We start from the raw sequence: 13,186 nt of genomic DNA on the forward strand, positions 1-13,186 counted from the left end.
ACTCTCAGGCACTGGATGTTGGACTAATTGGATAAATAATGTAATCCAGCACCTCCCTCCTATGGTGACAGATCACAATAGTTAATGACAGCAGGGAAAGGACTCTTTAAGGAGATAGAAAAACAGGACACAGATCACTAAGTAAATATTTTGCAAGAATGTTTGCTGTAAGGGTTTTAGGTCCCAGTCTTTGCCTTGCTCCAGAGTCCTGTTAAGTAAGTGTGGAGCAAGATGTGCAGGGGGTCTTTTTTGAAAGCCTGTAGATGTACAGATGCCTAAAATAATGTTTTAGATAGGAGACATTTAACTGGATTCTCCTGAGACTCTTGCAAAATAATAAAGTGCCAGTATTAAAAATGCTACTAGTTTATAAATCTCTTTAATTCCAGCTGTAAGTCATGGCTCTGGTGACATTAAGTCCTTCTAAGGTACAGACACTGATATTATGTCACATATGCCCTTTATGAATCTGAATCACTTTTGGCTGCATTTGCCAGCTGTCAGTCTCCATGTTTGAACTACAGATGCTTGAAATACCCCTTCAGGAAGATGGAGACCAAAGAGAAAAAAGTATGTTAGTTAAAAGAACAGAAAAAGGAATCCAGGCCTTGCTTGCCATCTTGGTGTTTCTATCGTCATGAGAAACTTAATCCTTCAGCATCTGAATCTGCTGTTCTTACAGGGTAGGTGTCTGAACGAGGTTTTCAAACTGGAGACTGGCATCAAATCACTGCGATTTCCCTGTTCCAGCTCTGTCGCCTATTAAACCCATGACAGTGTCTCTTGTGCTGCATGGGGATATCAGCACCTTGATTAGAATTTGCCAGGTATAAGAAGCGTCAGAGGTTCTTACTGGCTGGTGCTGCCCCGTAACTCAGACAAGCACTGTCAGAGGCCCTGAAGCCACTCACACGTGTGATTTCTTTATCTGACAAGGCAGCATGTTAGCACAGGGCAGGCAGGAAGGCGAGCTTTGGCTGCCCTTTCTTTCTCAAGCAAAGCACTGGTGCTGAACAGTTACACTTTACTGGGTTGTTATCACTGATCATATGAACAGGGATGCTGCATAATGTGTCTTAAGTTTCCATTTCCTGCCCTTAAACAGATACTGATAGCTGTGAAAGATGGATGAGCTGCAAAAGCGAGTTCTTGAAGAAATATATGCACAAAGTGGTCAATGATCTTCCCAGCTGCCCGTGCTCCTACCCCAGAGAAGTTGCATACAGCACAGCTGAAATCTACGATCGAATTAAGAGGAAAAACTTTCGCTGGAAAGATGCAAGTGGTCCAAAGGAAAAACTGGAGATCTATAAGCCCACTGCACGGTACTGCATCCGCTCCATGCTCTCCTTGGAAAGCACAACACTTGCAGCACAGCACTGCTGCTACGATGATAACATGCAGTTGATTACCAGAGGGAAAGGGGCAGGTACACCAAACCTGATCAGCATCGAATTCTCAGCAGAACTCCATTACAAAGTGGACATTCTGCCTTGGATTATATGCAAAGGTGACTGGAGCCGATACAATGAAGCACGGCCTCCAAACAATGGGCAGAAGTGTACAGAAAACCCTTCAGACGAAGACTACTACAAGCAATTTCAAGAAGCAAGGGAATACTGAGAAGATTTTCTTCCTCTTTGGACACAAAATAGCATTCGTTTCCTGGATGCCAAAGAACTGATAACGGCTGCTGCATTGTCTCATGTCAATGAGCATTGTCATGTGCATTGATGCATTGACAGGGGTTGATCAGTTTCTTTCTAATGAATGTATATAGTTGTAATATAATACATAAGTATTTTTCATAGTGTGTGTAATTTATAAACACATATCTCTCTATCTCACACACACCTATTTTTACATACAGACATACATAAAACTTGTCCTGCTAGGATTTTATACTGCAATAATGTTCATTTAATAATGTGCATTTCAGTTTATTCCCCAACTGTAACGTAAGTGTGCAGTGGGGCAGGAGCAGATGCCTTCACCATCAGGCCCCAGTGCCCCAGCTGAGGAGGGCACGTATTTAAAAGTTGTTATAAACAATAGGATTGAAGAATGTACTTTTCCATATGGGAATGGTTTACAAGATTAATGCACCTACAGCACCAGTTTTCTCTATAATTGGTTTCATGACTAGTCATATCTAAAAAAGGAAGATTTTTTTTTTTTTTTTGGAAGGGTAATACTCAAAAGTGAATATAGACAGTTACTAGCAATTTTTTTCATGGAATTCTTCCTGTTACCTTCTAGCTCAGGTCTTTGCAGTCCATCTGGGGTAGGCTTGCAGAGAGATGTAGCTGTGGTTTTTCTACAGAGCAGGAAAAGTCCCAGTACAGTGGTTCTGCAAGAGTTACAACAGCCCACTCCTGGAGATGTCTCAGGTATGGAGCTACAGCTGTCAGGGCTTATGTCTCGTGCTGGGGAGCAGGTCTTCAGGGCAGCTACCTGGAAACTAAGTATGTCCTACATCTGTGGAGGAGTGAGGCCAAAGAAGGAAACCAGGTCAAAGGAAAAAAAAAAACCAAACAACCCAAAAATCACAGTTACTTCCCAGTTTTCCTTTGAAGAGCATTTAGATCTGCTTGTTTCTTTCTTTAGGAAAAGGAAGAAGTTTATTTTTTGAAAGAACAGGAGAGGTGGGATACACACTCCTAAGTTCCCTGAGATAATGCATGCAATCAGCCCTTTTCCCCCATTTGTCATATGCTGGGTTCAGTGTCCTACAGAAGAAGCTATTCTTTAAGGAAGCTGTGTGGGAGGAACTATTGGTGAGTTAAAATGTCTTAATTTTTTTTAAAAAGCTAGCATTATTTTTGTAAAGTATTTATTGAATTGTAACAATAAGTCACATGCGGGATATGTCTCTAACATGAAAGGCTTTTGTAGATGGAACTTGATTGCCAAGAATAAGACTGTTGTTAGGCAATGATTTTACTTCCAAATTTTTATAAAGTGCAAGTTTACATACGTTATCCTGTAATTAAGCAGCTGATACCTGCATTCTTATGAAAGATTAAAATTACACCATGGGTAAATAAATACTTACAGTTCCATCCTGTAAAAGGCCGTCTTGCTGCAAGTCAGTGTCTTCATTTGGAAAACTCAGGCTCAACGTCACTAGAGCAGTGCCTGGTTTTGGGTTACATGGTCTGACACACACACGTGCCCCACATGTGGAACCTTACCCCAGGGTAGAGCCGACCTCGCACTGCAGTCCGGCCTACTGAAGGATTCAGGACAGCCATGAAAGGTGATTCCTTCTGCTATATGCATACACACGTGTGTAGTGTAAATCTCTTCTCTAGCTCTGTTGGCCTTTCAGGCACCGGTTGATTGTGACTTCCCAGACAGACATGTGCACGGTCCCGCAGCATTAACATGTGCACAGTAAGTCCACCGAGTCTGGGAAGTGTCAGGCTTGTGATGGTCTGCCCATGTGGAGCAAATCAAGGGATTAAAAAGCAGTCTGGACCTAGACACTCGCTCGGACCAAACGTGGTCTGGTGCTCCCTGGATCTGCCAGACCCAGGGCAACAGGCTGCAGAGCCGCAGCGCTCTGCTTACGCTCCGTGTGCCCAGAAACACAGCGGTCCAGGCAAAGCTACTGCACAGATGCAACAGCAATGCATCTGCTGAGGTAACTTCAGCAGCCGGAAGGTTTGGCCAAGTTGTTGGATCTTCCCAGATGCAGGGCTGAGTCAGAGGTGGGGAGAGACGAGAGTATGTTCTAGCACGAGCTGGTAGTAACAAAACATGGTTAGTTGAGCAAGAGGGTAAACATGGGGATCGCCCCTTAATTTTTATAAAAACCAGGTTCTGTAAATTCTTGCAGGGTCATAAGTAGGAGCCACTAGCTAGCGGAGCCAGTTAAATTGACAGCAGATGGATGAAAGGCATAAGCAGCTCCAGGATCCGTCACTTAGTAGGGAAGACAGGTATTTTCTGCAACATGAGGGAGAAAGCTCTGCTTTTTACTTCACTCAGCAGTAGAGGGGGAAAAACAGTCTCGGGTTTCTCTGGGAGGGCGATGAAAGGGTGTTTGCAATTCCTGAAATATAGAACACATCTCTGTAGTTTATGGATTAGTAAATTATGGGGCTTCTGAGAATAGCTGCTACACCATTAATACTGAACGTAACAAAGTGTCAGGGAAGAGGAAAAATTATTCTAATAAATGAAATGGCACACAAAGTTTCAAATGCTACCACTTATAATTTGCCAAGGCTAGAAACTCTGCAGGAGCTAACAACCACTGATGAAGACCTACCAGGTTTTTCATAGGATGAGTCCTGGAGCGCAGATCAAAAGAGTATTTGCACTTCTGCAGTCTTAAGCAACGGTCTTTATTAAAAACGAAGTCCTATTTTATAATAAATTATGATCCGTTCAGGGCTGGGCTGCTTTTTTTCTTTTCTTTATTGCCTTTCTAAGGCTAAAATTGTACCTGGAATGACTTCTTGTAGTAGTCCTTATCAAGGTGCTAGAGTTTACCATGGCCAAATTTGCCTCAGTCTTTTAAATATAGAGCTCTTCATACTGGAATAAGACCCAAGGAAGGGCTTGTGGTCTTACATTCCTAGGCACGGGCCAGTAGTTAGAAGAAGCTGTTCTTACATTTCTAAGTTAGCACAAAACAGGCATATTGAAAGAACAAACCAAAGATATGAGGAACCACAGAATCATTCAGGTTGGAAAAGACCCTTGGGATCATTGAGTCCAACCATCAGCTCTGCTTTACAAAGTTCTCCCCTACACCATATCCCCCAACATCTCATCCAAACGACCCTTAAACACATCCAGGGATGGTGACTCCACCCCCTCCCTGGGCAGCCTATTCCACTCTCTGACCACTCTTTCTGTTAATTTTTTTTTCCTAATGTCCATCTGAACCTCCCCTGTTGCAGTTTAAAGCCATTCCCTCTTGTTCTGTCACTGATCACCTGTGAGAAGAGACCAGCACCAACCTCTCTACAATGTCCTTGCAGGTAGCTGTAGAGAGTGATGAGGTCTCCCCTCAGCCGCCTTCTCAAACTGAGCAGTCCCAGCTCGTTCAATCGCTCCTCACAGGATTTATTCTCCAGGCCCTTCACCAGCTTCGTTGCCCTCCTCTGCACTCGCTCCAGCACCTGGATATCTCTCTTGTATTGAGATGCCCAAAACTGGACACAATACTCAAGGTGTGGCCTCACCAATGGAGAGTACAGAGGGAACTGAAACAAGCAGGACCAAACAGGGCTTGTGGTCTCAACACTGAGAAATCCACAGAGAGGCCCCACCAGTAGCCAGCCCGCTACGCTCAGGAAAACAAAATAGAGACTTTACAGCAACCTCCGTACCTGAGCAGTTCCCTTTACCTATTTCTCACCAGCAAAGCCAGAGTAGATTGTTTGCACCTCCCAGCCTATTGTCCCTCTGCACTACCTTTCTCTTGGGCAGGCACAGGTCTTTGTGCAGCAAAAGGAACCAGTCAGGTCATCCAGGTTATTTTTAACCCCAGTCAATCAAGAGGTACAGTGTTGCTGCACAGCTTTAGAGTCGAGCTGGCAGGGATTCCTTAAGCTGGCGCTGCTGCCGGGAGAGATGCGTGGAGCAGTGCCCGAGGCAGCCATAAATGGCTGAAGCATGTCCTTTTGATGGTTACAAGGATGAGTGGGCCTGGCTTCACACTGCCCCAACAGCTGCCGAGCAGCAGAATTCCCACTAGCATAACCCGCAGTGATGCATATGGGTTATAGGACAATATAGCGAAAAACAAAAACATACACACATTCACGGATCCCCACAGTCCTGCGTTAGTTACCAGCTGCATTTTTTCCCCCCGCTGTGCAAAATGGTTAGCGCTGTCAACACAACGCATTCTTTCCAAAAAATGCCAGTGAGTTCACAGGACTGCCTTCTCCATATATAGCATTTTCGTCACGATGGTAGGGTTGGTTGCAGCCAATAACTGCTGCACCTGACCCCTTCAGTCGCGTGGGACCAAGCACGTCGAGGGTGAGCGTGGGGCAACAGGAGCCTTCCCCTGCTGAGGGATCTGCTGTGTCACGGCAGTGTGTTTGTGAGCCAGGTAGCGAGGGGGTGCCCCTGCCAAAGCCCTCACGCCTCACACCACAGCCACTGACCTGGGGTGATCTCCCCAGTCTCTGGTGGCAGGAAGGCGGTGAGGGAGCACCCCTACCTCATGGCAACCACCCAGGAGCTGCCTGAGGCTGCGGAGCTGCCAGTGTCCCCCAGCTCCCCTCCCTTCTTCCACCTGCAGTGTGGACTGCCCTGGCTCACATTTAGTGGCTCAGAGTCATGGTTTTGTATCAGCAATAGCATGGCCAGCAGGGACAGAGAAGGTATATTGCCCCTGTGCTCAGCACGGGTGAGGCCACCCCTCCATGACTGTGTTCAGTTTTGGGCCCCTCACTACAAAAAGGCCATTGAATGACTCGAGCGTGTCCAGAGAAGGGCAACGGAGCTGGTGCAGGGTCTGGAGCACAGGTCTGATGGGGAGCGGCTGAGGGAACTGTGGGGGTTTAGTCTGGAGAAGAGGAGGCTGAGGGGAGACCTCATTGCTCTCTACAACTCCCTGAAAGGAGGGTGCAGGAGCTGGGGATGAGTCTCATGAACCAAGGAACAAGAGCCAGGACAAGAGGGAATGGCCTTAAGCTGCACCAGGGCAGGGTTAGACTGGCTATTAGGAAGCATTTCTTTGCAGAAGGGGTTGTTGGGCATTGGAATGGGCTGCCCGGGGCAGGGGTGGAGTCCCCATCCCTGGAGGGGTTGAAGAGTCGGGTTGACCCAGCGCTGAGGGATCTGGTGGAGTTGAGAATGGTCAGTGTGAGGTTAATGGTTGGACTGGATGATCTTCGAGGTCTTTTCCAACCGAGATGATTCTGTGATTCTGTCCGTCCATTCTCGGGGAAAATTACTCAGGTTGAGGCTGGACACACTGCACAGAAACCTGGCGAGCGCCACTCCCAGCAGGAGCAAGCAGCCAGCAGGGCGGGGGTGTAAGTGTTACTCTGGGGGCTCCGTGCAGTCACCCACACACCACTCAGAGATGGTGCGAGGGGTGGTGGCGAGGCAAGGCACTCGCTGGTTAACCCAGGAGAGAAGGCCTGCAAAACAGAGGTGGCCACGCTCAGGACTCTTTATGCTTGCTGCATGCACCTGCACAGGCACCAGCACAGCCCCATCCCTGACCGCCATACTCACGGCACCCAGTAGGGAGGGCAAGGGCAGAAAGGAGACCAGTTGTTAAGCACCAGCATAAAGGTGACACTTTTCCCAGCAAAGTGGTGTGAGTACATGTTGCTGCCTGGCATTTATGTGACAGCTGAGAGACCATGTGTTTTTCTGTCACCATTTCCCCCCTCCCTTCCCTTTGTAACTTTTAATGGAAAAATGTGTGGGCAGTTTCCATTATGCCTGTGCTGTTTCAGACAAATTAAGTGGTTGGCTAAGAAATCGCCAGTTTCATATTTCATACAAAATATACACACATGCATATATTTATATATCCATGTAAATTAATTTAGGATATCCTCTAGTCATGCACTTTAGAGCAGTACGTTGCCGACTGTAGTGTCAGCAGGAGCGGACCTGCAGAAGAGCACTTTGCTTTCAGCCTGCGCAGGGGGCTGAGGCTGGTTTTGCACTGACATGGTGGGAGAAGGGCCGAGCAGCTGAAGTGGCAGCAGTCATTCCTCAGTTCTGCCTTTTCTTTTGCGAGTGGCACGTTTATTCATTTTTCCCTTTCAGCTGCATTGCTAAAGACACATACACCTTTTATGACTCTGCTAATTTTCTATCAGTTTAGGGAGTAATAAATGTTTTCCTTCCTTGTTCACTATCACAAGAAGGATCTGAGGGGGATTTTTAAACACACAGAGAAGCTTTTCATTCAGTAAAGTGCACAGTTTATAAGGGATTCAGAGTGTTATATTCTGGAAGTGATAGCAATATTACACAGGTCAAACCAGCCAAACCTAACAAAACTAAGTGTGGGTGGCTCTAGTTTTCAGAGGAACGCTTAGATATTTCCTTTTTAAAACTGGGCAAACAACATTACATGTGTTAAATGTCAGAGTTTGCTGTTTATTATGGGTCTGACCAGTGCTTCTCCTAGAGTGGAACAGTGCTTCACTCTGGATTTCAGGAGGGCTCTGGTGTGACTCTGAAACATGCCTGAAGCAAGGGACAGCATCTGCACACCATGGTGGTAGATGCAGGATGTGAGTCAGAAAGTTTGGGGAGCAAAGGAGGCTTGGGAACCAGCTCCCCCCTCAAGCACCATCATCCAGGCTAGCTCCTGCCTCTGCACAGCTATGCTTAACCCATTGGTTTGTCCCCAAAGTCAAGCTGCACCCATCCTCCTTCCCCACTTCCCAGAAGCAGCTCTTGTGGGGATTCTGCTCAGCTGCAAAAAAACAGAGCCAGGGCACAGCTGGCCTTGGGACAAGCCCTGTTGGGCTGAACAGGGCTCTCTGAGGTGGGTAAGAAGGTGGGAAAGGTGTAAATGTACTTGCTCATGCAGCTGCAAGGATGCTGGTGTCCCACTGGCTGCAGCGGCGTTTCCCGTCGGGCAGTCCACAGAATCACAGAATCATCTAGGTTGGAAAGGACCTTGAAGGTCCTCTAGTCCAACCACTAACCTCACACTGACAGTTCCCAACTCCACCAGATCCCTCAGTGCTAGGTCAGCCCGACTCTTCAACCCCTCCAGGGATGGGGACTCCACCCCTGCCCTGGGCAGCCCATTCCAACGCCCAACAACCCCTTCTGCAAAGAAATGCTTCCTAAGAGCCAGTCTAACCCTGCCCTGGCACAGCTTGAGGCCATTCCCTCTTGTCCTATCGCTTGTTGCTTGGTTCAAGAGACTCATTCCCCCCCTCTGCACCCTCCTTTCCGGTACTTGTAGAGGGCCACAGGGAGCACCTTCCAGCCACGGCACAGCCTGGCTTCATACGCCTCCCGCCTGCCAACAAAGCACGAGGGTGAATCTCAAGCAGCTTCCCAGCACACCTACGGTCCCTGTCACCCCCAAGATGGGGAGGGGATCCAGCCCGTCCGAAGCCAGCCCCCACCAGGAGGCAGAAGCACAGCTTCGGCTCACAGGTACATGTCCTGGCCATCCCAGTGCATCAGGCGTGCCAGCGAGTGACGGCTTGGAGCTGTGGCCAGGTCTGTGCTGCCTCTGCAGCTGTAAACCACGTCCGACCTGAATTCAGTGCCCCAGTTCTCCCACACAACCCTCATCCTACAAGCTGCCTGGGAAACACACAGAAAATGTGTGTAGAAACAGGAGGAGTCTCTTCGGGTTGAGGAAGAGAACGGGGTAACAGGAATGGAACTGACTTCTGGCCGGTGTGGAGAGGAAAGAGCAGTGCATTGAGTTATAAAGCGGCCTCATTAGGGGTCACCAAAATTTAAATCAGCGTGTGAGTAATGATAGCATAAAGGAGGACGGCCTCAGAGAGGGGAGAGTCAGAGGGAAGGCAGCAAGTCTGGAAAAGGAGCCTAGCAGAGGAAATGCTGAAGCAGTGCCAACATCCCCAGCAGGCTGAGGGCTTCCCTTGCCTGGCCATACACTCATAGGCCCATTCCCCAACTATTTCACCACATGTTTAATCACTGCTAGGTACACAATAGCAGAAAAGCCAAATTAAAAGGTGTAAGGGGAGGAAAAGTTACTGAGCCTTTTTTCCTGAATACCAGCCCACATGGCCTCATGCTCACAGAGGCCGCAGCACAGTGGTAGCTGCACCACAGCTTTTAGCTGTCTGCAAGAGGTCGATGGCAGTGGTTAACCTTGACAAATAACTATGTTTTGCCCATGCCCATAGTGGCACAGCCATCCGTATTCCTGTAATTTAATGCGGCTTTTGCTCAAAAGGTCAACTCTCTTTCTCTCATGACCATATCAACCACGCAGGACAGCAGGTTTGCCCCCCTCCCAGCACCACCAGCTGCACCACAGAGCAGGGGCACTGGCTTGGGTCACTTTGCAACTAACCTCTTTCTCCACAGGGATGGGGGCCACCCCACCCACCCTCATCTTCCTAGCACACAGACAGGAGGCATGAAGCCACCAGAGATGCACAGGCTGGAGGTGGGTGAGGAAGCTGACCCAAACTCAACCTCAGACACAACTGCATCTGTCATTGCTAGGTTGGGTGGCCTGGTCAGAAATACAACATCGCTTTTGCAGGCAGAGGGGCTGACCCACAGGTTCAGTCTGTGAGCCAAAAGGAGAGCAGCGACACGCTTTGTGTCTGACTGGAACTGATGGGGAGCAAGATGGTGGGAAGTCCCAAGAGTTACATACTTCAGAATACAACTACGTACAAGATCCAACGCTGCCAAGCTGAACCTCAGTCCTGGGATGGAAACAGCACCCAGGCAGCCACACAAGCTGCTGGCCCTCACCCGCGCCAAAGGGACACACAGAAGGAGAGCCGAGCTTTGACTTCTGAGTCACTATCAGGGGGTGTTTGGCCTGCATAACAAAGATGAGACCAAATAACTCTGACTGTAGAAGAGGAGATCTGCAAGGCCAGGGATTCCCGCAGGACTCTCTGGTCCATCTGACACCTTCAGGCTGGTGATTATAATGTGAGCTGCAAAAGTCTCTTTAACCACAGCATGAATAGGGAACAGCAAATCTGATAGAGACTGTGAGATTTTTTTTTTCCTCTCAAGAATATCCACTGTGGCTCCCACAGATTGCCTTCTGCAAAATTTCCCACCACTTTCAGCAGGCATATAGCTGCTCTCCATCCTCTTCAAAGCCAGAGCCCTCCAAAGAGGTTCATTGTCTGGCAGCAAAACAAAGAAGGAGAACAGCAGCACTATCACCCCACACACAGCTAAATGACATCCACCACTCTGTTGCACCCCCAGAAACGCCAAGAGCTGCTGAGCCCTTCTGGGTACCAGCACTCTCAGCTTTTCCATCCACAGATGTGGACTTCAGTGAAGGACCATCTGAAAGTCTCCTCTGAAAGACACCAAGCCTATACGTTTGCTGCTCACCCTGGGGTGCAGGGGACAAGTGGCAGCACCCCCTCCTACCTCTAGCCTGTCCCGTGTCAGCTTTGCATGAATGCAGTTGCTCGTGGCACAGGCATCACTGCATCCGTGAGCTCTTGGGTCCCACAGCACAGCTCAGCACCATTGGCAATGGCCACTGCATTGCCCTGGCTTAGCCCAAGACGCTTCTCAAGCCAGATTTTTCGTTTTTTTAATGGGAAGAGGCAAAACCAGACCTCCTGCATGAAGACAATTTGTCTCTGCTGGATGAGTTCCAGCATGAGGAGGGTACTTTATACATATGGGGTCTCTTTCATGTTTGATTGCTGGACTAAGATCATATTGTTGTCCAGCTCAAGGAGGGGGAGAAAAAGAGCAAAAACCACACAAATCAGGAAAGCATTAGGTAAACTTAGCTAAGACTACATCTTCTGACCAAATGGAGAGCAATGCTCTTTCATATAATTAGACCGTCTGCAGGAAGTGAAATAGAACAAACTGTGATGCTTTCAGTGCTGTTGGAGACATGCAGTCCCTGGGAGATGACTGCATCTCTTCCCCAAAGCACTGGGTCAGCGTCCCTGGGCAGGTTGTAAAGGGAGAGTGCAGTTTAAAACGTCCTCATATACTCTGTCGTTGCATTGCAGCTCCACATGCTATCCCTCATTCAAGGAAGAGACACGCATACATGAAGATAATGCGGGAAAACAGACCCTGACTGGTCAAAAAGTGTCCGAATACCGTCTTCAGATTTGCACCAGATGAGCAAAATGCTGGTTTTGGCAGTAAAGGGCTGGCGGCACAGCCAGTGCTGGAGTGGGTTGGATGAATGGGACTGTGCTGCACACCAGAGGGAAAGATACTCTGTACCAACACATAGAACTAAACAGTAAATGATCCTGTCCTTCATATAATGACTTTCCATAACAACCTTCTCCTTAATGGGAATGGCACAAATAACCATTGAAACTTGCAGGCACAGCACTGGGCCCGTGGGCCTGACACCCACATTTCTGCTCAGTGCCACCTGTGGCGAGTGGTGGGGATACAAAGGGCCAGATCCTTCACCCTCCAAATTCAACGGCAAGGCTCAAATTATCTTTAGCCCAGTCCGTTGTTTTGGGAATGAACTCTTTACCAAAAAGAAACAAGTAAACATTTTCCATTCTCTTCCCTTCCTAGACATTGAGCAAGAGTAGCTTGTAAATTGCTTCCAGCAACTTCGAGACAACAAGGGAACAAACAACTATCAACAAGCATTACACTCGTTGCTTCACACGAAAACAGTTATGAGACTGAAGGGATCCTGACAGGCAATTGGAAAGCATTCCTTTTTATGCTAATTTTATTGTATTTTAGACCAATTTTCCATGATTTAAAATTTGCGATGTAATAAAGAGCTGGAAAGCCTTTTTTTGTCACAATGTTTCACACCCAAGGCCTCAGAGCACTTTTGTGAATCAAACTACTCTGCAATAGTTTTGCAAAGCAAATGGTTTAGGAAGCAAAGAACTGGAAATAGAAGGCAATTTGCAGAGCTGTTGGTGGTCACAGAGGAGACTGAAACAGCGTCCCAAAATCTGGCCTCCCCAGTCCCGTGCCAGGACTACAGGCTCTTTCCCTCCCGGGTAGAGATCTGCTGACAGCCCACCGGTTCCCTTCACCTGCACACCCACCCGCACTGTGCCCCAGCAATGAAAGAAATGTGGAAAGAAAGGTGAGATGGTTTCATCGAGGGAGGAAAAAGTAGGAAACGGCCAATGAAACGTTGCTTATTTTGCACTGTTCCAGATTCTCCTCAGGAAGGAAACAGCATCAGCTATATCTTGGCACCATTGCTAATGGGACTGTAGCTAACTGGGACCATTTGACAGTCCCAGTTCAGATCTCCTGGACAAGCAGCCCCACTCCAAAAGCCTGTCGTAACTGGCGCTGTTAGACAAAGAGCTCAAAGCCTGAGCAAATATAAAGGCTGTGCTGCTGCTTGGTGATCCCCCACAAACACACATGGGTGAGGCTTTTTAGTACTTCCATGCAAAGGGACTGGCCTATAACCATAGGCAATGGTAATGCAAACTTCATTAGATTGTTGGCACATAACTAAAGGGCTTCAGGGGACAACGAGCTGTTAGCTTAACTATACCCATATAGCAAAGCT

At 47.9% G+C, this 13,186-nt stretch overlaps 1 protein-coding gene across 1 annotated transcript in view; it reads left to right on the forward strand.

Annotated features, from left to right (window-relative positions):
- Positions 1–3,142, forward strand: part of ISM1 (isthmin 1) — a 42,490-nt gene extending 39,348 nt beyond the window's left edge. Inside the window, exon 7 of the mRNA XM_074927088.1 lies at positions 1,106–3,142. Within this exon, the coding sequence (XP_074783189.1) occupies positions 1,106–1,623 (518 nt within the window). The 3' untranslated portion in view covers positions 1,624–3,142. The remainder of the gene's footprint in view (positions 1–1,105) is intronic.
- Positions 3,143–13,186: the final 10,044 nt, after the last annotated feature.

Source organism: Athene noctua, chromosome 1 (assembly GCF_965140245.1).
Source record: "Athene noctua chromosome 1, bAthNoc1.hap1.1, whole genome shotgun sequence".
Classification (NCBI taxonomy): domain Eukaryota; kingdom Metazoa; phylum Chordata; class Aves; order Strigiformes; family Strigidae; genus Athene; species Athene noctua.